Genomic DNA, 25,474 nt, shown 5'->3' on the forward strand with positions numbered 1-25,474 from the left:
GCTACACAAGATACGCGCGGTTTGCTTGATGTTACTTTTGTAGTGCGCGCATGCGCGGCTCGCCCGCCGGTATTTTACTTACAAATGTTCTACGAAGGCATCATATGTCTTTTGGAATGCAGTTGCCTTATATATTAAAAATACGAAAATCACAGACAGAAGCTGCTTTCAATTTCAAATTCTGACGCGCGCTTTGCGAAGAGCGCTTGAGCATGCGGCTGTGAGCGACTCCGTCTACGCGGTTAAATGTACTTGCATCTCAAAATGCTTTTATGAAGCTAAATAAATGTAACACAGTCAGTTATATCATATTATAATCTTATAATTTCAAAAGAGATGAACACGTTCAGACAGCCTACTCTTAAATACTGAAAGCACTCTTTGTTTATTGCTTGTAATGTTTTTTTCCCCTCTTTGTTATTTGTTTTGAAGCTATATTAGTTTATTAGGCTAACATGTAATTGTATTAATTTAGTTTTTTAATGTGTAATTATTTTTAAAAGTAGGCCTACTTATAATTACATATGTAATTCAATATTTTAAGTTTTATTAATAAGATTCATTAATTAAGAAAAAATATAGATTGGCTCATGAGGTGCCTAAAGATTCCCATCCCTATTTTACAATGATTTATTGCTTGTTTTTGTTGAATAATAGAAAAGATAAAGAGCTTAAAAAATTATCATATATTAAATCGCAATATTGGTAAAACGAAATCACAATTAGATTATTTTCCAAAATCGTTCCCCTCTAAGCTGCTTGAACAGTGACGGTCTTGAATCCACGGAGGACGGTGGACTGAGCGGTCAGCACTAAACTAGCGTGAAGCATCTTGGCTCCCGTCATCCTGGGAATGAAACGGATGGGCCTCCTCATGGTTTCTCGAGGCTGGATCGTAAGCCTGAGATATAAAGAACAGGACATTTCAAGACAGGGAAATCACTATTACTACTGCTCTTGTTCAGGGTTAGTGATTTACACAAAAAAACTATAAGGATTCATCTTAAATCTAGATTAAATCAAGGCTTATATAATAATTCTGTTGCAGCAAACTTAAATAAACTTGCATTTAAAGCATAATTTTGATTTAACTTACATTTAAGATGGATTAACTTTAATTCTGTTGGTCCAATACTTTAAGTCTGAGAGTTTATATTGTATAATCGGGCAAATCTGCAGGTTTAACACACAGATTAATGTACACTAAAGTTTCTGTGTTATGCATATGATTACACAATACACACAGAGAAACTGAAATAACCAGTGATTTTAGTGTTTCTGAAATGCAGGCCGACAAGTGTGTACTGACACTTTTACACAGCTGCAGTGAAACTGATGTCACAGATAAACAAGATAAAGATGTCACAAATGTCAGGAACAACCCCACCCACTTTACAGATATTACTGTATGTACTCGACTGTTAGACGCCCTTCAGAGTCAGGTATGTGAGCTAAATTTACCATGGGAATCATGTGTGTGCTAAAATACCAACGTTACTATACACAGTGACTATTAAATCAAAATAGATGAATATGGGATCTTTTTTAAACAGTGTAAGAATGTTTCTGTAATTTTAATTACTTTTTAAATGATTACTATTGTATTATTTATCTAAGTAAAGTCACTATGGTATTATGGTCACCATGGTACATTTTTACAATTATGTTTTACATGTTTGAGCATCAGCCCAACACACCGTATCAACCAATGGTGTGTGTTTGGGGCGGAGCTATCTGTTTGTTGACCAATGGCAGATGGGGTGTGTAAATTAAAACAGTAATTTAACTGAATTACATGGTTATTTTTGTGCATTTATTTGGTGATCGATCGCTCTAAAAACTGAAATGAAACACTTCACGTACCTCATCTGAACCTTCTCCTCCAAGAGTCCTGAACCCGCTACGATGAGGTCACCGCTCACTGCAACGTTGAACGGGTTGGTAAAGGTTACCGTGGCAACTTGCTGTGTGTTAATAATGACCGAGGACTCGTTTTGAATCTGGAAGAAAACACAGGGTTCTTATTAAATTGCTTTATTTCTTTTATTACTTGTGAATTCAATTATGGCAAAAATCTATTTTTATAATATCCTATGATCTTGAAGTGATGCACGTGTTTACAAAAAAAATAATAATCGGAAAACACTTTAATTTAGTCACAAAACAAATATTGTGTTGTTTCTTAAAGTCAACATAAAAGCTGCATTTGCAACCCATTATATAATGAGGCTATTTTTTGCCCATGAAAGGATCTCAATATATACATACTGTATATTAGGGGTGTAACGGTTCACAAAATTCACGGTTCGGTTCGATACGATACACTGGTGTCACGGTTCGGTACGTTTTCGATACAGCAAAAAGAAAGAAATGCCAGAGAAATTTCCTTGATTTTTTTGCTTTTTTTTATTAAAACTAAAATCATAAAGTATGATCATTTTTACTTTGAGCAATGATGGAGCTATACTTGACTCTTCTTAGGAGCATATAAAACAAAAACAGCTCCTTAGTCCTTATATTCAAAAAAATTTGGTATCCTAACATTGTAGTAGTTATAAACAAAGGTTTATTTTATTTCAGATTAACATTTGAGGGAAGCAATTTTATTCATAATATCTAAATAAAACCGACGTACTTGAAAGCATTGTACTATTTCTGCCAAACTTCCATAGTTACAGTTAGTGTTACTACAGTAAATCCATGGTGAATGTTGCTGATCTGTTAAAGCCTATAACTAGTTCATTCATGGCACAATGTTTCTCCTGGTTTCCATGTCAGCGCTGTTTGATCCGTTAATAACAGAGGAATGTGAATGTTTCTAACTAGATCTCGCAGCGATGTTATTACTTCAGTGGCGAATTCAAATGCTTTCTTTACTGGATCTCTTAGCGCTGTGTATTACCAGAGAATGTCTAATAAGGGGAGAGTACACTTCCGGCTTCTGTACTGGTTGCAGTTCCACTCTTGTTCCATTTGAGGGCGCTCACAGGACGAGTGCAGAATGAATGGAGGTCTATGGCGCTATTCCCCTCAAAATCCACTTTTCTCAGGATATAATTTTTTGTCTAGTAATTTGAATGTTGTATTCGAAAGGAGATGCAAAGAAATCACACATTGCTGGGTGTTAGATTTTTTAGAGTCACTTATTTGCTTTAAAAAGTCTTTTAAAATGTCAGTGACGTCATACACATCGTACGACCAGAGATACTACTTTACGGCAATCCTTCAGTCGTTATGGTGCTTTCGCGCTCTGCACTTTCTTTTCTCTCGTAAACACACAACACAGCTGACACAGGTAAACACACAACACAGCTGACACAGATAAACACACAACACAGCTGACACAGGTAAATACACAACACAGCTGACACAGGTAAACACACAACACAGCTGACACAGGTAAATACACAACACAGCTGACACAGGTAAACACACAACACAGCTGACACAGGTAAACACACAACACAGCTGACACAGGTAAACACACAACACAGCTGACACAGGTAAACACACAACACAGCTGACACAGGTAAACACACAACACAGCTGACACAGGTAAACACACAACACAGCTGACACAGGTAAACACACAACACAGCTGACACAGGTAAATACACAACACAGCTGACACAGGTAAACACACGTGCTAGAAGAGTTTTTGTTTTGTTGTTTTAAAAGACCACGCCGAAAATACACACACACACACACACACACACACACACACACACACACACACACACACACACACACACACACACACACACACACACACACACACGATGCCATCAAGCGGTATCTCTGGCCGTAATCAGTCCTTCACTGACCAATCAGCGTTCATTAGCAGAATGCTAGCGTGTTATGGGCAACAACAACTCAACCTGTAAGAAATCGAAAGGACATAAGTTCTCGTTCATTCAACTTTCGACCTATAACCCATGTTGAACTTGCAAAACCTACAATCAAATCTGAGATTTCTCAACGGCAATCGGGTGAAAGAGACAAATTTAGCCATCTAGCTCCATAGACTCCCATTCATTTTGCACTCCTGGGCGATCGCCCCCAGTGGAACTCTGGTGGAACTACAACCAAAATTCAGTACAATAGGACTTAATAGGGAGTGGCCAGACTCTCCGTAGACGGGCTCTGGTATTACAGTGTCGCTTGATCAAGATCAGCTCGCGCTGCATTGGTCCAAACTGATAAACGGTCCGTGAAGCACAAAATAATGAATAGCGCAGTTTCGTTCCGCTTTCATTACGTTTGCCATTTGATGTTGGGCAGCGTTGTGTCGGTCGTGCCATTGAGACTGCTAACAAAATTTTAGTTGCATCGGTTTGTAATGTGTACCGAACGGTTCAATACGAATACGTGTATCGTTACACCCCTAATATATATATATATATATTAGGGATGCACGATATATCAGGCACCATATCGGTATCGGATGATATGTCAATTTTTGTGTTATTATTTTCGTCCCGATAAGAAAAGTTGGCCAATATATTAAAGCTGATAAATAATGGATTATTTCCTGCAGCTGAGATGCTTCAGATGCGCACTGTTTTCCATTATGGTTTAAAATGGCTTGAAATATGACTAGAATCCAAACAAATAAGGAAAATACAAACATGGGTAGCGCAAGTCTATCATATCAGCTACATAAAATTATGAGAATATCATAATTGTGTGCTTGGGGCATGGCTTTTAATGGTGAGACTTTTGTTTTTGTAATCAGGCTCTCAAAAATTATATAAAAATTGTGATTTTTCGGCCAATATACCGGTTATCGGCTTAGAAATAAAAAAAATTTGCGGTTATCGGTCACGGATAAAAATTTTCATATCAGTGCATCCTGGTGCGTATATATATATATTAGGGCTGGGGGAATTAACGCGTTAATCTTTGCGATTAATTTGAAATGTTTAACGCGTTAAAAAAAAATAACGCAATTAACGCAGCACTTTTTTTTTTTTTTTTTTTTTTATGATTTCCTGTTGCGGCTGCTATTGAAAAGACCGAAATATGCCCTCCCGCCTCTCCGTGTTCGGCGATCAGGTTTCATTCTCGCGCAGCTTTCATGAGCGGGTCTTTTCCGCTCCGCGTGTGTGTGTGTGTGTGTGTGTGTCAGCGCGCTCTGTCGTTAACGGCCCAGCGGCGCGCTCTCAGTTCCGTGTATGTGTGTGTGTGTGTGTGTGTCGGCGGCTCTGTCGTTAACGGCCCAAACGCTTCAATCATGTACTAAGCACTGGAAAAGTAAAGTCCGCTCAAATAACGTGAAATTTCTCAGTAGACTTCTGTTTGCTGAGCTGGTATAGCCATGCTGGGCAACAATGGTACAATTATGACCTGCTTTGATCACATGCTCTGCTAATAATAGTAGGACTATATTTTATTTTGATAATTAGTTAAAAAAATAAAAAATAATAATAATCTGTTAAATTGATTATATTTTAATATAGGGCTATTTTCTGTTCCTTTTCCCCCCTGTGTTGTTTAATTAGGTGATTCTAAGTTAAAAGGAATAGTTCACTTTAAAATGAAAATTCTGTCATCATACTCACCCTCATGTTGTTTTCAAACCTGTATGAATTTCTTTCTTCTACTGAACACAAAGGAAGATATTTAGAAGAATGTCAGTAACCAGACAGTTTCTGGGTCCCATTGTCTTTAGGAAAAATATATACTATGGAAGTCAATGGTACCAGAAACTGTCTGGTTACTGACATTCTTCTAAATATATTCCTTTCTGTTCAGCAGAAGAAAGAAATTCATACAGGTTTGAAAACAACATGAGGGTGAGTATATGATGACAGAATTTTCATTTTAAAGTGAACTATTCCTTTAAATATTGATGATTACAAGCTTGGGGGAAACGCAATTAATTGCAATTAATTACAGAAATTGTGCAATTAATTAGTTAATTTTTTTTAATCGATTCCCACCCCTAATATATATATATATATATATATATAAAATGTCTATGATGGGCCACCAATACCTGTATATTGAGGACAGGGCTGCTGATGTTAAACTCTACTGAAGCCAGCACTCTCTTCTGAGACTTCACGTCCTCTATAACCACAGCCAGGTTAACCAGGCAATCCTCCATAGCCTCATTCAGCATGTACTCGTAGAAGGAGATCTCGTGTTCTACAGTCAAAGCTGGTGGAGTACAACAAACATGAATCATGGAGTTGATTGCGCAATTCCTAATGAATCATTTCAACACATACTTTACAGCCGAAATTAACTCTGTTCACATCATTAAATTATTTCCCTTTTATCACTGTAAAGCTGCTTTGAAAATATCTGTATCATATAAAGCGTTATATAAATAAAGGTGACTTTACGTTATTCTTCCCAGTCTGTCAGTAACGCTCTGTTTAGTTCCTGTCTCTGTGAAGCCCCTCCTTCTGACAAGCACACTGTGCTCTGATTGGTCGGTTGGATCAGTGTGTTGTGATTGGTCGAGCGCTTTAACTGTGTTTGGGAAATGTCCCGCTCTTCCCATAACCACCAGTTTAACACACTACTAACTAACTCAACCAGGCCCCGCCCCTTTATTCTGCATATTAATTATTTAAATAAAGGATATTGAGACGTGTTCGTTCCCGGAAGAAACTCAAGACTACAATGGAGGCGTTTCAGGGAGTTCAGAAACACTGACACTGATATAGAGAAGAACTCCCGCTGGAGGGACTTTGTGCTTTGCAACATTACACACTAAAGAAAGATGAACATGTAAAAAAGCATCATAGGTCCTCTTTTTTTTTTTTTTTTTTTTTTTACGTATGTAAACAGTATGTAGTGTGCATTCCATGAAAAACGTGTCAGACAGAAGTACGTTACATTTTAGTCACATGATGCATGCGAGTCCTGTCCAGTTAACTTAAAAAAAAGGAAGGTGTTTTTTTTTTCAATTTCAAATGTAATTTAATAATTGAATGTAATGTAATATAATGTAAATTATTATTTCAATCGTGATATTATATTTCTGCCAAATCGCCCACCCCTACAGAAGAGTAAATGTGGAAAACAATTAGTCCTAAGTACATTTTAACAAATTTTAAGCATTTTAATATCGGTTGCAGAATTCTTACTTTCATTCGAGCCGATCGTCAGATCATCATAAGTCTCCCAGAAGGTTCCGGTGGGATCGCGGTTGTACTCTTTGTTCTGAGCGTTCACGTATTTTCTCAGCAGTTTTGGAATTGCCATGTTGTTAGTGATTATGACGTTGAAAGAAAGGTTTTCTCCGACTACAGCTTTCACAAGCTGGAGAGAAACTCCAATGCCCTGATGAACTGCATAAAAAGACATGAAAAATCACTGTTATATCACTCAAACAATCAAAGAGCATTATTAATGTGGGAAGAAAAAACAAATGCTAAAACGTATCGCCTCTTTCATTAGCACCTTCACCACTTGAGCTGGAAGAGAGTATTTTTAAAATGAAGATGAATTACAAAAAATATATCAATATAAAAAAAAAGATATATCTGCAAAAAAATAAAAATCTTAGTTAACGACCCTACAAGCTTGATTAAAACATCAACATATGAAAAAAGTCAAACTACAGCTACAGTTTTAGTTTTCTATTCAGAAAAATGCATAGAAAACAAAAGGCTGAGACGGGAAAAAGCATGCATTGACTACAACATAACCAGTTATTAATATTTTGTTGGTTCTCTCTTGTTTTGTGCATGTGTTTATAATTGTTTTCTTTGACAGCCTGGCCAAAACTTATGGCTGCAGAATTTGGCATGTTTCATTGCGTTACTGTCCCAAATAAAACTATGGACTCTAAGCACAACAACGCAATATATGCTAACAAAATCTTTAACAAATTTGTATTCCAATTTAAATAAAGGGCTGTCAATTTTCCTATAGACTTTGTTTTATTATTATTATAATTGTGATTACTTTTGTATATATGTTTTATTTATATGTATATTTTTTGCATTTATTTCTTTTTGTTATTATTTCTGTTTATCTTGGTGTGAGCATACACAATTGTGTTCAGAAAGTAAGAAATACTTTTCTCATCTTGATATCTATTAATGCCCTGAGGAACTGCAAGAAAAGACATGAAAAATCACTTGTTATATTAAACAATCAAAGAGCAGTATTAATGTGGGAAGAAAAGCCAAATGCTAAAACCTACCGAATCTTTCAGTGGTACATCCACCATCTCGAGCTGGAAGAGAATATTACAAAAAAATATTAAAATACAATAAATAATAAATAGCTAAATAAAAATATCACAATTGTATATGTAGATAAAACATTGAAATATGAGGATAAATATATATATATATATATATATACCGTATGAACGAGTATAAGGCGCACTTAAAAGCCTTTAATTTTTTCAAAAAACGACAGTGCGCCTTATAATCCGGAGCGCCTTATATATGGATCTGGCGCCTTATATTAATGTCTGTAAAACAACCGCTGACTTAAACCTTAGCTGTGTCTGAAACCGCTCACTCGTTCACTCATTCACTAATCCCTACATAGTGAATGGCAGTTGAGTGCACTACATCAGCAAAGAGTGAACGAAAATGAGTGAGCGAATTCGGACGCTGACATAATTATCACGCGCCAGAGAGCTCGGACAATTTCGTCATAAACATTACTTACCCATCTTTGATATTTCCTTTTTTGGCTGTATTAATTGTATGTAACAATTGTATGTATGTATTGGTCACGTTTATTGCGTTATTTGATTTAAAAAAAAAACTTGCTTGTCATATTTATTTACTTTTTACATTTATATGTGAAAATAAAAGAGAACAAAACAATACACAACACATTTGTTTATTCAAATATAGATATAACGTTATATAAATAAATAAATAAATAAATAAATAAATACATACATACATACATAAAACTGTATGTTTGCATAACACAAACCCAGTCAAACGTTTGACTGCAGTATCTTCTATTCTATGCGCCTTATAATCCGGTGCGCCCTATATATGAAAACAGTTCTAAAATAGGCCATTCATTGAAGGTGCGTCTTATAATCAGGTGCGCCTTATAGTGCGGAAAATACGGTATATATATATATATATATATATATATATATTTTAATCTTGGTGTGAGCATACACAATTGTATTCAGAGAGTAAGAAAAACGTCCTGGTTGCGTACGCAACCCAGGGAACGGAGGACGTAGTCGACGTCGAATGAATGGGATCACGCTAGGGAGCCTATCTTCTTCGAGCATGCTTGAACGAGCCAATTTGCGCAATGGCGACGTGAATTGCATCACGCGCTCCGCCCCGCGAGATGGGTATAAATACAGAAGTGGATGCATACACCATCTGTTTTTCGCTGAGGAGCCGAGCGTAGCTCGGAGTCAGCGGTGGTCCAGCTATAGTGGCAAAGGGACTACGTCCTCCGTTCCCTCCTTCAGGGAACGGTGGGTTGTATACGCAACCAGGGCGTTCCCTTTCAGTCGAGAACGTCAGACGTAGTCGACGTAGACTGAAAGGGATCTTAACCCTGGAAAACGCCACTAGAGCTGCCACCTTCCAGTGCCTAGACAAAAGCCTGCTGAACCTCCCGCATCTTGAGGCGGTGATAGGACAGGGCTTAGGCCAGGGAAGTCACTGCTGTTCCGCAAGACCTGCTCAGTAGACTTGGATAACACTGGGAAAGCGTGCCCTGTCGATGGAAGGAAAGGACGCTACGGAAGCCACATCCAGCCCCGAAGGGGGGAATCGTGGGAGATACACATATGGACTGGGCGAAATGTCGGGCAGCACAACATATGGTATGTCACTGGGATGATTCCAGCCTATAACAGGGGGGGGGGGGGATCAACCAAAACAGTGACGGCAGAAACTTTGCCAAGGGAAAGACACAGGCTCACCGCAGGGAGCCTTACCATGGAAAAATACACATATGGGATCGCCGTAGGGATCACAACATATGGACCCAGCCTAACACAAGTTCCACCAACGCATACGAGTGGTAGGCCTAGCATCGGATGCTCCGCCACGTCCGAGCCGCAGGTGGTATGGAGGAGCTCAACAGGGTTCTGCCGAAGGGGAACTCAACTGGAGCAAGATGGCGCACGTATCCAGTCCATTGGAGGGGAACGGCGCAGCAAGCCGACACATCGAGTGGGGCTTACGGTGTTAACTGGCTTCTATGTGAAGAGAGCACACGGGAAGCAAATAGCTCGACATGTAGGCTATAGAATCTAGCAAACGTGTTAGGTGTCGCCCAGCCCGCAGCTCTACAAACATCTGTAAGTGAGGCACCTTGCGCCAATGCCCAGGAGGCGGCTACACTCCGAGAGGAGTGAGCTCGCAATCCCGGGGGACAAGGTACACCTTGGGACTCATATGCCAAGATGATGGCATCCACTATCCAGTGGGCCAACCTCTGCTTTGAGACAGCCTTTCCCTTCTGCTGGCCTCCATAACAGATGAAGAGCTGATCTGAGGTCCTGAGGCTTTGCGTTCTGTCAACATATATCCGTAGGGAACGGACTGGACAGAGAAAAGCCAGGGCTGGGTCTGCCTCCTCCGGGGGCAGTGCTTGCAGGTTCACCACTTGGTCCCGAAAGGGAGTGATAGGAACCTTGGGCACATATCCTTGGGCACGGTCTCAGTACAACATGAGAGTTAGCCGGCCCGAACTCCAGGCACAATTCGTCAACCGAAAATGCATGCAGGTCCCCTACCCTCTTGATGGAGGTCAAAGCGAGCAGGAGAACTGTTTTCAAAGACAGGACTTTTAACTCAGCTGCCTGCAGTGGCTCAAAAGGACGTCTCTGCAGTGCAGTTAACACCAGAGACAAGTCCCAAGAGAGTATAGAGGGGGGACAAGGCAGATTTAATCTCCTCGCACCCCTCAGGAACCTGACGATCAGGTCATGCTTTCCAACGGATCTCCCATCCACTGCATCGTGATGTGCGGTAATACATAGTTCCCACAGGCCAATTAATGTCACATGACCTCCCCGGAGACGCCATCTTTGAGGGCATAAGCTGCTGTGTTTACAAAGTTTTAACATAGACAGTATAGAGTTTTACAAGCAAATTTCGAATATTTCTTTCTATTTATAATGTTACGAAAATCATGAAGAGACAGTGACAGAGATTATAAAGAGACTCTATTAACACAAGACAGAGAGAGGTACAATGCGAACATTTCAGTCATAAATGGAGTGGATCCGTATGCGCTAAACTGAGCACTGATTTTGCAGCTTTGCCTCAGATACAGTATTATCCATGTGTACCATTATCTGGTATTGGCTAGGAGTTTTAACACATGTGAGCAATTCCGTGCCTGGAAATATGTGCATGAATATGAATATACACGGCATGAAAATAAACAAAACTCGGGTGCAAATTAATTAATGTAACGGTTAATGCGGAACTACTTTATACGCGGGTTCTTTAGGGACATAATCTGAGATTGCAAGGCTGGAATGTGTGCGTGCGTGTGGCAGAGTGAAAGAGAGAGTCGCGGGCGCGATCGAACAGTGGAAACAATGTTGTTTTTGTATGTTTTTAATACCTCGTCATTTTGTATACAGGACATCATTCAAACTGCAAAGTGTTAACTTATATTTGTGTACACTCGCAATAAAACACAACAAATTCTTGCGTGTTTTGAGGGAGTTTCTTTCCTGTTTATCCTCGCCAGCCATAACCTCCATCGTTGTTCTGACGCTTAACGTCACATTCATGAAGTCTAATGACGGGTATACTGTAAAATCCAAATTTAACTGAACCTCCGGCACGATTTGAACATCCATTGACCCAGCAGGAGATGACCATTTTCCCTTTTTATCACGAAATTAACTCTTTTCAGCTTCTTCTTCTAATGTTCAATGACAAACTTAATTTACTCCATAGTTGAGGGCCCCTAAAGCTGAGGTCAGTTTTATGACCTGAAGTTCTAGAGAACGGTAAGACAAGATTTATTTCTCTGTGCCTTGTTTGATGGATATGAGTATCTGAAATAAAAGTAAAGACGTATTGTAATGTTGGTGGGAAATCTTCTCTCTTATAAATAAACTTATGAATAAATATGCATGATAGATAAACATTGACTTTCTCAATTGATAAAATCTTGTATCTAAGGAAATAGAGGTGCAGAAGGAGCATATTTAGAAGAGTAGGAAATCATACGCAAGAACTTCTTCTGAATTTTAGAAATTCTTGCGAGATAAGTGGGAAAAGTAGCACCCCAGACAATATTGCAATAATTCATAAAGGGAAATAAAAAGCTGTAGTAAAGCGTTAGATGAGCAGATGAGTGAATTGAAGGTAAAACAATTCTTAGAATATTTAACATTTTAGAGGATCTTGTACAGACTAGATCAACATGTTTGGACCAAGTTAAACCTTCATCAATCAGGACACCGAGAAATTTTGTTGAAGCCACTTGAGTAACTGGAGCTCCATCAATTTCTATACAAGCATGTTCTTTGGGGTAAAATTTATTAATATTATGAAATATCATAAAATTACATTTTTTGATATTAAGCGTTAGCTTGTTAGTGCGAAACCAATTTGATAATATTTTTAGCTCGTCATTAACATGTTGGATCAAGGTGACAAAATCCTCGTGTACTGCAATGAGATTGGTGTCATCTGCAAATAATATGGGTAGGAAATGATCACAACAAAGGAATAAATCATTAATATAAATTAGAAACAATAAAGGACCCAGAATAGAACCCTGAGGAACCCCAAATGAAATTTTAGAAGTTTTAGAAAAGAAACCATTGAGATAAACAAATTGTTCTCTGTTAATAAAGTAATTTCGAGGAACCAGAGGCACCACAGACGTACCCGGAGTGGGGCAGCGGGGTGGAGGACAGGGACCTGGCTCGGAAGGCCCGGAGGCGGCCCGAAGCGAGGTCTGAGTGTGCGAGGCAACACTTACCTGACTCCACTGGTCGGCAGGGGTTACGGGAGAAGGCGTAATCGGGTCCTCGGACTGTACCCGACTGCCGGCTGGCGACACAAGAGGGGACCGAGGGGTGCAAGGGGTCCAGGGTCGCACACCGCCAACCTGGGAAATTGGGGAGTCCAGGAACCGAACCATGTCCGCTTCTGATAAATCAACCAGGTTGAGCCAACTATGGCGCTTCTGGACCACCAGGGTGGACATTGCTAGGCCGATCGCGCAAGCCGCAACGCTTGTGCTCCGGAGAGCCAAGTCAGTTGCGGTGCAGAGCTCACTGGTGAGCGCACGGCCTAGACTACCCTTGTGCATGTCCATGGTGCAGCCTGTACCAGTGAAGCAATCACTCTTCTCGCCCTCAACCGGCCGTCAGACAAACAAACACAAATAGAAATGTGATGCTGTTAGAACAGCAGTTTAGAGCTCAAAGAGCTCGTGACCACCGCTGCTCGCGCTGTAGAAACACCAGCCAGGGAGAGACTTCCTGAAGAAGCACCGACACACTCGCTCGTTGTAGAAAACAACACTCTTCAGAGATTTTGTCATAGAGAATGATCGGCTCCGAAGCGAAAGACAGATGGTGTATGGCTCATTGGCTCGTTCAAGCATGCTGGAAGAAGATAGGCTCCCTAGCGTGATCCCATTCAGTCGACGTCAACTACGTCTGACGTTCTCGACTGAAAGGGAACTCTCAAATAATCTCATCATGATATCTGGTGATATGTTTATTTTTTTTATCTCTCGTTAAAAAGCATAGAAAAAACTAAAAATATTATTAAACTAGACTCTGATGCTGCTGATAGTAGATTTATTACACACTTCATCTTAAAAAATAGATATGTAAAATGACTTAGCACTTCTGCTCATAGCAAATGGCATTCCTTCTAAATGAGAAAGAAATCAATTTTTTTTATATATATATATATAAATCTATTGAACAGTAAGTATTTTTCTTATTCTTTCTCAGTGTTTCTCTTACCCATCTCAGTTTTGTATTCTGACGTGATGTCCTGCATGAGCATGGCTGGACCGGGACGTTTGGTGCAGATCAGGGTTCCGACTATGTCTTTGTCAACGCTGGTTTCTAATATCTTCCCATCTCTGATGATTATTCTATGCACATCTGCATTAACTTCAGCGTAAACGAACGGCACATCGTATGGCGCGCTCACGTTCTGCTCATAAACGGCTTTCACAGCAGCAGGACCACAGCGGTACATTCCTGTGACAGATTCAGTTAATGTTTTAGCATCAACAGCATCATATCCCTGCTGGAATAACAGCATGCTTTGAAGCAATTTGTCTTATTCGCATGCAGGGATAAAAAGCATTTGAGTTTTCTATATGCATTAGCATTGACTGACTGTCGCTTGTCTCTTGCGGCGTGGGGTCAAGAACCTGCCAGCCGTCATAATCTCCATCCAGATCAGGCCTCTTCATCCAACTCTCCACCCACACATGGAAGTTCCTGAAAAAGCCCAAACACTTTTAACTCACATTTTGTCAGATTAAAAACACTGAAACAATTCATTTCAACCGCAATCAATTCAGGTTTATTTGTAAAGGTACTGCATCCTAATAAGGAGCAGAGCCTAAAGAAACACAATAAAAGACTTCACACATAAAAATAAGTACATTTCAAAAGTTTAGGGTCAGAAAGATTGTTTTTTGGAAGGGAAGAAATTAATACTTTTATTCAGCAAGGGTGCATTACATTGATCAAAAGCGACAATAAAGACATTTATAATGTGACAAAAGATTTCTATTCCAAATAAATGCTTTTCTTTTGAACTTTCTATTCATCAAAGAATCCTGCAAAAAAATTATCATGGTTTTCACAAAAATATGAAGCAGCAAATCATTATATTAGAATGATTTCTGAAGGATCATGTGACACTGAAGACTGGACTAATGATGCTGAAAATTCAGCTTTGATCACAGGAATAAATTACAGTTTAAAACATAATCAAATAGAAAAAAGCTATTTTAAATTGTAATAATATTTCACTGTTTTTACTGTATTTTTGATCAAATAAATGCAGCATTGGTGAGCAGAAGAGACTTCTTTCATAAACATTTAAAATATTTCCGACCCCAGACTTTTGAAAAGTAGTGAATGTTTTAGCAACATAACTATAATAAGAAAACTTTTTATCTTTCAAGGTGTAACTCACCAGATGCTATCCTGACCGATGGACAGCTTTTCCCCCTTCTCCGAGTAATATTCCTCAATCACCATGTTCTCGTTTGTGTCGTGAGCGGAGTTAAAGTTGGTGACCATTCGAGTTGGAATGCCGAGGGCTCTCATTACTGTGACACAAACAAATGCATTTTATATATCGATCATCAACAGCACTAATTCAATTACCAGTGACCCATTAAAGGAATACTTCACCCAAAAACATAACAATTACACCCCCAAACACAGATTATTTTACTCAGCACAATCTGAGAAACACAAAGCCATTGACTCTTTTGGAGCTTGGCTGTATAAATCACCGTCCATTTTCACTGTATGAAAAAGAGCAGCTTGAACTTTCTTCCTAACATCTCCTTTTGTGTTTCACAGTAAATTACAGCATACTGGTTTGTGAGATTTTGGGGTAAATTTAAACTTTAAAGGACATACAGATACACCATTCGAAAGTTTGGGGTCGGTAAAGATCTGAGTTAAGATCTTTCAAAAGAACAATTTATTTGAAACAAAAATATTTTGTAACATTATAAATGTATTTACTGCCACTTTTAATTAATTTAATGCATCCTTGCTACATAAAAATATTCTTTTTTTTATTTTTTATAATAATCTGACCCCAAACGTTCTAACGGTAGTGTAAGAGCTCATACTGGTCGCACCTGTACACATGACAGCAGCGAACACCCAGCACTGTCCGTATTTCACAGGGCTGAATTGTGTTTCTGACCACTTCCAGAGAATATCTGCGCTGCCGGACCACGTGGAGGGGTTTACACCATCATTGTAGTTTCCTGACCAGTTCCCCATTAACACACCTTTATCATCATCATCACAGTTCACCTGATGAGAACGACAGAGAGACTGAGTGGAGCACATGGAGAGAGTAAGTGGAGAGCAGAGAATAAGAGGAGATCCTCCTCACCATAGCTGAGATCACACGACTGATGTACACCGGACTGTTGCGGTTCAGAAGATCTTTCCTCGCGTCCGCTTGAGATTGAGGACTCAACTGCAGCAACTTCATACAGATGTCCAGTATTCCTTTTTCATACTGAAAATACATGTGTGTCAGGTGTTAAAGGTGCACTTTGTAATCTTTAGCGACATCTAGTGGTGAGGATACGAATAGCAACCAACAGAAGTTACGGTGGCCGACAGGAAGTGATGTCGTCGTCTGAGACAGCAGAGAGTAGCCAGTTAAGCAATGAGGTTTCTTTACAAAGATAAATTAATAAATTAGGTTTACTTAATTATTCAGTAAAATGACAGATATGTTATTGTGAATATTATTGTTACTTGTTCATCATTGTTTCAGTGTTTTATTCGCTGACTTTAGCTAGCTTCTTTGCACGAAGAACAACATAGTGACGAAACGTGTTTGTCCGTTTAGGGCCACTGTAGAAACATGGCGCCGCATTTCAATGTAAGGGGACCTATGGTGTATGTAGATAGAAATGGCTCATTCCAAGGTAATAAAAACACAACGGTTCATTAAAGGGATAATTCACCGCTGGAAAGATGAATGTGTATTTAAATTGGGTCATTTATGTAGTAGAAATGTGAAATTATTTTAGAAGTTGGTGCCCTCTAGACTGAGAAAAGCCAGAAAATTTATTTTTGGCTCATGTGGATGAAAGACAACAACTCCCAGAATCCACCCTATGGGTGGGATGAAAACGTGGAACTAGCTCCTCCTACTGGCTGGAGTCTCTCGCCTCTGGACAAAAAAGCCTTCGATGACGCAAAATGACGATTACATATATATTATTGTAATCTAACAATACAGAATTCTCTGGTCTCAGGGGGACATGAGGGAGGGAAGCACGGTCATTCGAAAATACTACCGGGTTTCTACTGATACAAAGCTTAATGCTAATCGGCGAAGTATCCCTTTAAGTAAGGTTTTTATACACCAGTGAAAACATAGTTATGTATATGATACTGCATTTCTGTCAACAGATCCTCCTAAATATTACACAATGGACCTTTAATGAGAAGCAGTTTTTCAGTGTTGTGCCATCAGTGAACAGTCAAACGTCTCACCTGATCGAAAGACCAGGGTCTGGAGTCGACGTTCCCGGGGCTGCCTATAAACAGCAGGCCGATGTCATTCCTGATGTATTCATTCCTCAGATCCTCTGACTGCAGGAACACGGAATCAGCTGCAGAATAACAGAAGAGGGTGAGCTTGTGATAATGACAATAAATGAAAGCAATAAGCCGTGCATTACAGTGATTTTACCACAGCTAAGGGTTTTGTATGTAGGTAGGTGAAGTTCTATAAAATGAAAGACATCACTATTCAACGTATTATTACACTATACCGTTCAAAAGTTTGGGGTCAGATTACATTTTTTTAAATAAATGAATATTTTCATTCAACGCGGACACATTAAATTGATCAGAAGTGACATTAAACATTAATAATGTTGCAAAAGATTTCTATTTCAAATAAATGCTGTTCTTTTGACCTTTATATTCATCAAAGAATTCTGAAAATGCAAGTTTCCACAAAAATCTGAAGCAGCACGACTGTTTTAAACATTGATAATAATCAGAAATGGTTCTTGAGCAGATAATCATCATATTTCAATGATTTCTGAATGATCATGTGACACTGAAGACTGGAGTAATGATGCTGAAAATTCAGCTTTGATCACAGGAATAAATTACATTTTACAGTATATTCACATAAAAAGCAGCTATTTTAAATTGCAATAATATATCACTGTTTTTACTGTATATTTATCAAATAAATACATAACAGTTAGCATAAGACAAACATTAAAAAAATCTTACAGACACCAAACTAATACACTGTAGTGTATATCAAGTAATATTCTTAAAAATAATATTTTCACCATGTAATATAGTTTATTAGCTGACAGTGTGTATATTAACTTTGACCAAGGCTCAACCAATCAGATTTGATTGGTTGAGCCTTGGTCAAAGTTAATTAGGGGTTCAAGCATGAAATGCTGAAACCCTATTGTAATTGTAAGGATTCGTAAAACGCATCGTGCAGGACAAACCGTAAGGCCTAGAGACGTGAAACCTGGCCAGATGGTAGGCCTCAATTTGGGGACAACCTATCAGAGTATGACCCCAATTGGCCCATAGGTGGCGCTACAGCAACCAAAAGTACTAAATCGCTCATAACTCTTAGACCGTTTGTCCCAGGATCAAGTGTCTTATATCGTTGGAATCCTTGGCTCAAGGCGGACAAAATGGCTATCTCCGATTTGCTCGCCCTCCAGGCGCCAATTTCGAGTAAATTGCATTTTTTTGAAAAACCTATTTTTGCGAACTTCTCCTTGGTTTTTCGACCAATTGGAACCAAACCACTGCAAGAATATTCTCTGGAGTCTGACAATCAATTATCATCCAAAAAATTCAAAATTTCAATTAACGGTCGATAAGGGGAACCAAAATCTTTGATGGCACCAGGGACACTTTTACTAAAACGGTTATAAATTGTGAATAGAAAGAGATTTTTTTGCTAAACTTGGGACACATCTTCCTGAGCTCAATCTGAGATCACTTGAAAAAAATCGCAACAATTGGCCAGTAGGTGGCACTATAAAACGGTTATAACTTGTGAACGGAAAGAGATATTTTCACAAAACTTGGGACACATGTTCATGAGCTCATTCTGAGGTCACGTGAAAAAAAATCATGAGAATTGGCCACTTGGTGGCGCTATAAAATGGTTATAACTTATGAACGGAATGAGATATTTTCACTAAACTTGGGATACATGTTCATAAGCTCAATCTGAGTTGACATGAAAAAAATCGTGACAATTGGCCACTTGGTGGCGCTATAACAGTGAAAAAAATCATGAAAATAGCTATAAGCGCACCCAACCGTTAGTCTACTGAAAAGTGGCACGCAGTGTCTTTGTCCAGGGTGCCATGATAGTCTATGAGAACATTGGTGTATCTCAAAAAACTCAGTATACGTCATTGGCACAAAGCCTTGAAGGAGCCTTAAAAGTTTCAAGGAAGCCCGTGTTTTTTTCACAGGAGTGACCTCCTAAGAATCCTTGCTGAGTCCAACAATACCAAACATGCCAGGTTTCGCCTTATGGTTTTTGTAAGTGTCATTTAGAGCTTTAAAAAATTGTGGTTATCTTCAAAGCCGTTAGTCTGATCTAGACAACAACAAAAAAACAAATGAAATTTGAAAACATAGGTAAATAGCTAAACAAAAACGCCAAAATGTTAAAATTATGATAGGAACTGACAAATTTTTTTATTAAATCCAATCAATTTCACCCATGGATCATTTTGATGCTCTCACATGTTTGAAACGAACAATGATAGATTGTGATGAAATTTGTTTTGAATTGGGACTGGCGAATCCCCGTCCATACTGTCAATGACCGGTTGCAAAGACCCGCCCACTTTAGTTACTGTTGCTATGTCTGACAAGCGACGCCACTCTCACACCACACCAAGTTCTCACGCAGTGAAAAATGCATTGCGGATCAGAAAAAAGACTGCGCGGTGACAGACAAGTACTTTTGATATGAAACAAAGTCTCACCTTTCAAATGTAGTCATTTTTTTTAGAGACATTTAAACAATAAATACCGTTTTGTGACTCTTTAATGTGTCTGACAGATCGCTGTAGACTCGAGGCTCAGTTAAAGCTGCTTGTGAACCGATCATCTCTTCCTTCTAGTTAATTTAAAGCATTAAAATAAACATGAATGAACATAAAAGGAATGTTGTTTTAAAGTGCTAAGACGTCAGTACACTTTGTTTTTCAAATTTAAATCCTCCTATGTTAATCTACTAACTCTCCTGACTGCTTTGTTGGACAAAATGGCGGATTATGATTAGTCAGATCGCCTGTCAATCAAACTCCCTGCGAAGGGTCAATTGAGAATGCCTGTGCGCACAATGCTGATCTAATCGACAACTTTGCAGTTGCACATAGGAAAGCCCGGAAAATCCTGCTATAATGTAAGAGAGCATCTTTTTCATGTATTTGGACTTAGGCCTAACAATGTATTATAGTGCGCTGTCCCCATTGTTTTTTTTGTTGTTTTTTTGTTTTGTTTTTGGTGAGCGTAGGCTACTCCTGATTTGTTAGTCATCTCATCTCTTATATGCTGTGTATGATCATATCCTGCCCTATTCATGGTAGCCAACTCGCGGACATTGCGTCATCAATGTCATCAATTGCGTCATCAAGGAGCCCGCCTTGATAATCCTACTTAAGGGCCCGGTGGTGTCTCGTTACGCCACTGAATATTATTATCTAAACTCCTTATCAAATTTAAATATTTACAACAAATCTGACACATATATATGGGCACACTTTGAGTACTACTAATAAAAGTGGTGGAGATCAGGCAAGACTATAAGAAGACTAGGCAAAAGGTGCTATAACTGTAAAAACGCTTTAAAACCATATATTTCCTATGGTAAACTGCCTGTATTGGCTGTAAATTGACTTTTTCATCTATGATGGCAGTTGTTAAATGCTTGCTAAATAAAACTTAATGTCTTTTGATGCTTGTGTGCTTAAAGGCCTTAAAGGCCTTAACTGCTTGAACCCCGATAAATGCTGCTTGCAGCTTTAATATTCTATTTATATTCATTTATATTCAAATGTACAATAATTCCAATGTAAATCTTAGCATAAGATTATGCCGAGTCCTACAAACATGAATGATTTCTCAAATGATGTGTGTTGTTGAGGAGATACATATCTAGGCTTTAAACTTATGATAGCCTATCTGGAGACCAGAATATCATAGTGACTTGAATGTGTATGTTTTTTCGTTATGTTGAACACAAAAGACATTTTGAAGAATGTTAGTAACCAAACAGTTGCTGGACCCCATTGACTTCCATAGTATGAAAAAAATAAAAATAAATTCTATAGAAGTCAATGGGGACCAGCAACTGCTCAGCAAAATATCTTCTTTTGTGTTTAACAGAACACAGAAACTCATACTATTGTTCATTTACAGTTCTTCCTCCTGCTCACCTTGGCACCAGGGGTTGCAGAGGAGCGTGAACTCTCCGAGCACATGGGATTTGACACCCCCGTGGGTCTCGACTCTCAGGTGAAGTGTATAGACTCCTACTGAGGAAGATGCAGGGCTATACAGTGATACGGGCTGCGTACGGACTGGCGCGCTCCCCTCCAGAATGGCACTCCATTGAGACGGAGAAGGTTGTCCAGACACGGAGACCGGCACCTCCACAGACAGCGGCCCTGCGGTGAACACAGTGGGGTTCAGACTTAAACACAAAAATAGGGCTCTGGAAGTCAAATACTACTCATGTTCTCCATAAAGGAATTAGTTTTTATCAATAACCTTTCAAGACTGACTTACTATAAGCTCTGAGCTGTTAAGCAATAGTGTATACGTGTGTAGGAAGCTATACGACAATCTGTCCTACACTCAAAATACTTTGGTTGCACTTTATTTTACAGTGCGTGCACTTTTGTGTACTTATCTAAAAAAGAAAGTACAGGGTAGGTTTAGGGTTAGTACCTATTGCACTTACTATAATAAGTATAGTATGTACGTGGGGAACAAGACTGTAAAATAAAGTGCTACAAATACCTTTTTTTATTTGCATGTATTGGAATAAACCAAAATATATATATAAAAAAAAATTATCAATGACTTATAGTCAATCGATTTTTTTTTTTTTTATGATTTCTATCATTTTTATCTTAAACATTGCCATGTAATTGCACGATCTGCGAACTGCATTTGGAAAATATGATTATTTACTGATAATCGTAATGGAGAGAGAGAGTGAGATGAGGTTGCACGTTTATTTAGCACTCGCACAAACACACAAACGAACCTAGAACAATCCGGAAGAACAGTTTATCCTTCAGTGGATCGAATGGCCGTCCATCATAGTTGATGAGGATGGTGAAGGGCTGTCCTCTGCGCAGCACCAGAGTGCTGGAGCTCAGACCATCAGTCTTGTGCCGGATCTGGTTCTGGACCTGCTGCAGGTGGACATTTCGAAGCTTCAACTCTGTACAAAAATGAGAACATGTTAAAATTAAGAAAATGCCTTGCAAGTAAAACAGTACAAATTAAATAAATCAAAATTGAAGCTTACCGTCCATGATATACTGCGGTGTTGTCGTTTGCTGTTAGATTCAGGTTCTACGTTTATTGAGCTTTATATATGATACTCTTCAGCCCCTCCCTGAGTCGTAAGACCACATTCAAGTGAAGTCAACATGAAAAATGTTACAATCAGAACCATCAAAAAAAACATTTATGCAAATCACTCATACCAGAGATTAGCGTTTCAGCGGGTGGACCCCAAACTTTTGAACGGAGTTTGAATTAGAGCCAGCAAATGTGTACTTTTATGCATGTGTATACTATGGCTCCATGCAAGGTGTCCGTACACATCATTTTTGCATTACATTATGATAAATAGATGAGGGGGGGGCTCATTTAGAAAAATCGAAATAAAAATTTGACAAAAAAAAAAGAATAATTTAAGCAAAATTAATGCATTTAACGAAATGCAACCTTTCTTTTGATTATGAGGTGAAATGTTTTGTTCTTAACTGGTTTTATGTGATTTAACCTCATAAATGACTAATAATGAATGAGCCATGAAGTGGTATAATAGATTTTTTTGTGTGATATTTTCATTGTTGTATAATTGCATAATAACTCGCATTTACAAAGCCTGAGACTGTGATCTACAGTCATGGAAAGGGCTTGAGATCACACACCCACACTGTGAATATGGTGAATATAAGCATCTATCATATAATTTATCATAAAAAGGCAAACGTTTTGGTCACATGCGAGTTTGACATTGAGAAAGGTCACATGTGACCGAAACGTTTGCCTTTTTTTCAGTAAAAGCACTTGATTTTATCTCGCTTTTTGACATCCTTCATCTTTTGTGGAGTGTGCGGGCTCTCGTTGGAATTTGTCTACGCACCTCATATGGACTCATTTTAAGGCACGGTGAGATCCTAGCTACTCTTCATAACACATGCACAAGCATAATAAGCATAAGCATCTAATAAGCATAGGTTACAGTGAGAAAATAAACATTATTATTAGGCCAAATTTTTTTTTGTTGCTTTAAATAAAAAAAAGTTAACAAATAAAATTATATTTACAAAGAAGGTCTTAGCGTGTTACTCTCTTTTCTCGTGGCAAAGTGTTTTTGATTAAATGCAATACATTTTCTCATATGTATTTTCTCGTTATTTCACTCCATAAATGAAAAGGTTTTAATGATATCTGCATCATTAAATGTGAGCGAATGTTTGACTATTCCTTTTAACTCTTTAATGAAAATAATGTCAAAGTCAGTTAGAATAATCAAATGTAACAATGTATTATGTCAGGTAAATGTATCATGCCAATGTCATAATCAATTCAAAGATAATCGATACAATTTTTGGAAATGAGACATTTGTACCAGTCGCACTGAGACATTTTCAAATGATACCAAACATGTATAATAGTGATAATTATTCACATTTAACCATTTAGATTCTTGGGTGAGTTTTTGGTGATCTTAGCATGATAGAGAAGGAGTGGCTGATGAGGGGAAGAAATGTAGATTAGGATGATTCGGAGGTGAGACTTTTGCCTTCGGGTGAGATCAAATGTTAATTTCCTTTGTTATCTCAGAGAGTAGCTCTCCCTTCCAGTTCTTCCAGTTTTTCAAGTCTTACATATACAGTACTGTGCAAAAGTCGATTTTCACTTGAAGAAACCTTCCTGCAAAGCTACAGGACTGTGAAAAGTACTGGCACTTGTGTTAAAATGCTGTAAAGTGAGAATGCTTTCAAAAATAAAATCACAAATTGAATTTATTTATGATTTAACTTCTATTAACTAATTCAAATCAATATATGGTGTAACGAGCCTTTGCGTTTAAAGTGGCTTTTGTCCAGGTATGCGCATAGTTTTTCAGGAAGCTTTGCAGGAAGGTTTCTTCAAGCATCTCGGAGACGTTCCCGCAGTTCTTCTGGATTTAGTCTGTCTCAGTTTCTTCTGTTTCTTCATGTAATCACAGACGGACTCGATGATGGTGAGATCAGATCATACCGGCTGGTGTCAGACTCCTTGTGCATACTCAAATCTCACTGGATTATTACAATTAATGGCAAAAAGAATGTTTGGAAATGTAAACTGATATTTCCTACTGACACACTACAGCAAAAGATAGAAATAACTGACTTAAAACCATTTTTTTGGGGGGGGGGGGGGGGGTATTAACATGCCTAAGACTTTTGCACAGTACTGTATATATATATATATATATATATATATATATATATAAACTAAATTTCACAACCCAGTTACCTGAAGCAGGATCATATATGGATAAGATAATACAAATGGAATTGGACGGTCGGTGTTTAACACCATTACAGCTTCCTTGACTATTTTTATGGCGAGTAACATGTTAAAATACTATAAAATGGCCATTAAAAAAAAAACTATATAAGGTTATTAAAGTTTGCTTTAGATAAAAACACTAAAATAGATTCAGGGTTGACTTAAATATGTTTAAGCGATATACCTGGCATGTGGATCATAGATCTTCATTTGAATTTGTGTTTGATTCTGTAATATTCAGCATATATGATCTGATCCCAGCGATTGTTGAAAATAAAAATGCTGTTTTCACCCACAGTAGGGTTCATTTCATACAGTTTTAATACATATGGAAAACTACAGATAATAAATATTTTTCAAACATTATTAATGACTCACGCATATATATTCTGGTACTGTATTTAATCAATTAATACATTCATTCTTCCATCAAATCTGCACCAATGTAATGCATGGAAAAAAATTACTCTTGACTATAATGGCAAAAAAAAAATTTACTCTTGAATTTCAATTTAGTAAATTGTTGCTTATACTGGCCCTTGAATTTCAATTTAGTAAATTGTTGCTTATACTGGCCCTTGCATTTCAATTATTAAAAGTTTTGCAATCAGCAGAAGCATAAAATATATAAAGCGCTTAACCAATTTATCAGTGCTGTGGTGAGAATCAGTAATAAACTATGACTAATTATTTACAATTAAAAAAAAAATATGAACATAGTCATTATTTTGTTTTTTAGGACTTCGATGTTAAGTTTTATGTAATATGACACCAAAAAGTGCAGCACCAAAACATGCCCAGGTCAAATTTTCCCCAAAAAACAAGTAAAAAAAACGAACTATTTAAATTGCACATAGAAAATGAAGTTTTGGCAGGTTTCATGATTCTCACTCCTCAACCATGATGCAAAAATAGGATTTATTTGAAAGGATTTTGTGTTGTTAAATGTACACATCATGGCAGGAT

The 25,474-nt window shown here is 38.1% G+C and overlaps 1 protein-coding gene across 1 annotated transcript; it reads right to left on the reverse strand.

Annotated features, from left to right (window-relative positions):
• Window positions 1-14: 14 nt before the first annotated feature.
• On the reverse strand, window positions 15-22,373 carry LOC309473982 (protein-glutamine gamma-glutamyltransferase 2-like). The gene is made up of 14 exons (XM_082136280.1): window positions 22,242-22,373; window positions 21,975-22,154; window positions 21,139-21,369; window positions 17,180-17,298; window positions 16,059-16,187; window positions 15,796-15,976; window positions 15,114-15,249; window positions 14,304-14,407; window positions 13,919-14,161; window positions 8,165-8,197; window positions 7,101-7,304; window positions 5,999-6,162; window positions 1,864-2,000; window positions 15-901 (listed from the first exon to the last, which is right to left on the reverse strand). Exons 1-14 carry the CDS (start codon window positions 22,246-22,248, stop codon window positions 751-753), a joined length of 2,019 nt encoding a protein of 672 aa, XP_081992406.1. The 5' UTR covers window positions 22,249-22,373; the 3' UTR covers window positions 15-750.
• Between the last annotated feature and the right edge of the window lie 3,101 nt (window positions 22,374-25,474).

The sequence above is a fragment of the Leuciscus leuciscus genome (assembly GCF_965113295.1).
Source record: "Leuciscus leuciscus genome assembly, chromosome: 14".
In the NCBI taxonomy this organism is placed as follows: domain Eukaryota; kingdom Metazoa; phylum Chordata; class Actinopteri; order Cypriniformes; family Leuciscidae; genus Leuciscus; species Leuciscus leuciscus.

Coding starts and splice junctions, on each gene's coding strand:
- LOC309473982 (XM_082136280.1), bottom strand. Junction 21,370..21,974: donor GTTCTTCCGGATTGTTCTAG/GTTCGTTTGTGT, acceptor TGTTCACCGCAG/GGCCGCTGTCTGTGGAGGTG. Junction 7,305..8,164: donor ATGTACCACTGAAAGATTCG/GTAGGTTTTAGC, acceptor CTTTTTATGCAG/TTCATCAGGGCATTGGAGTT.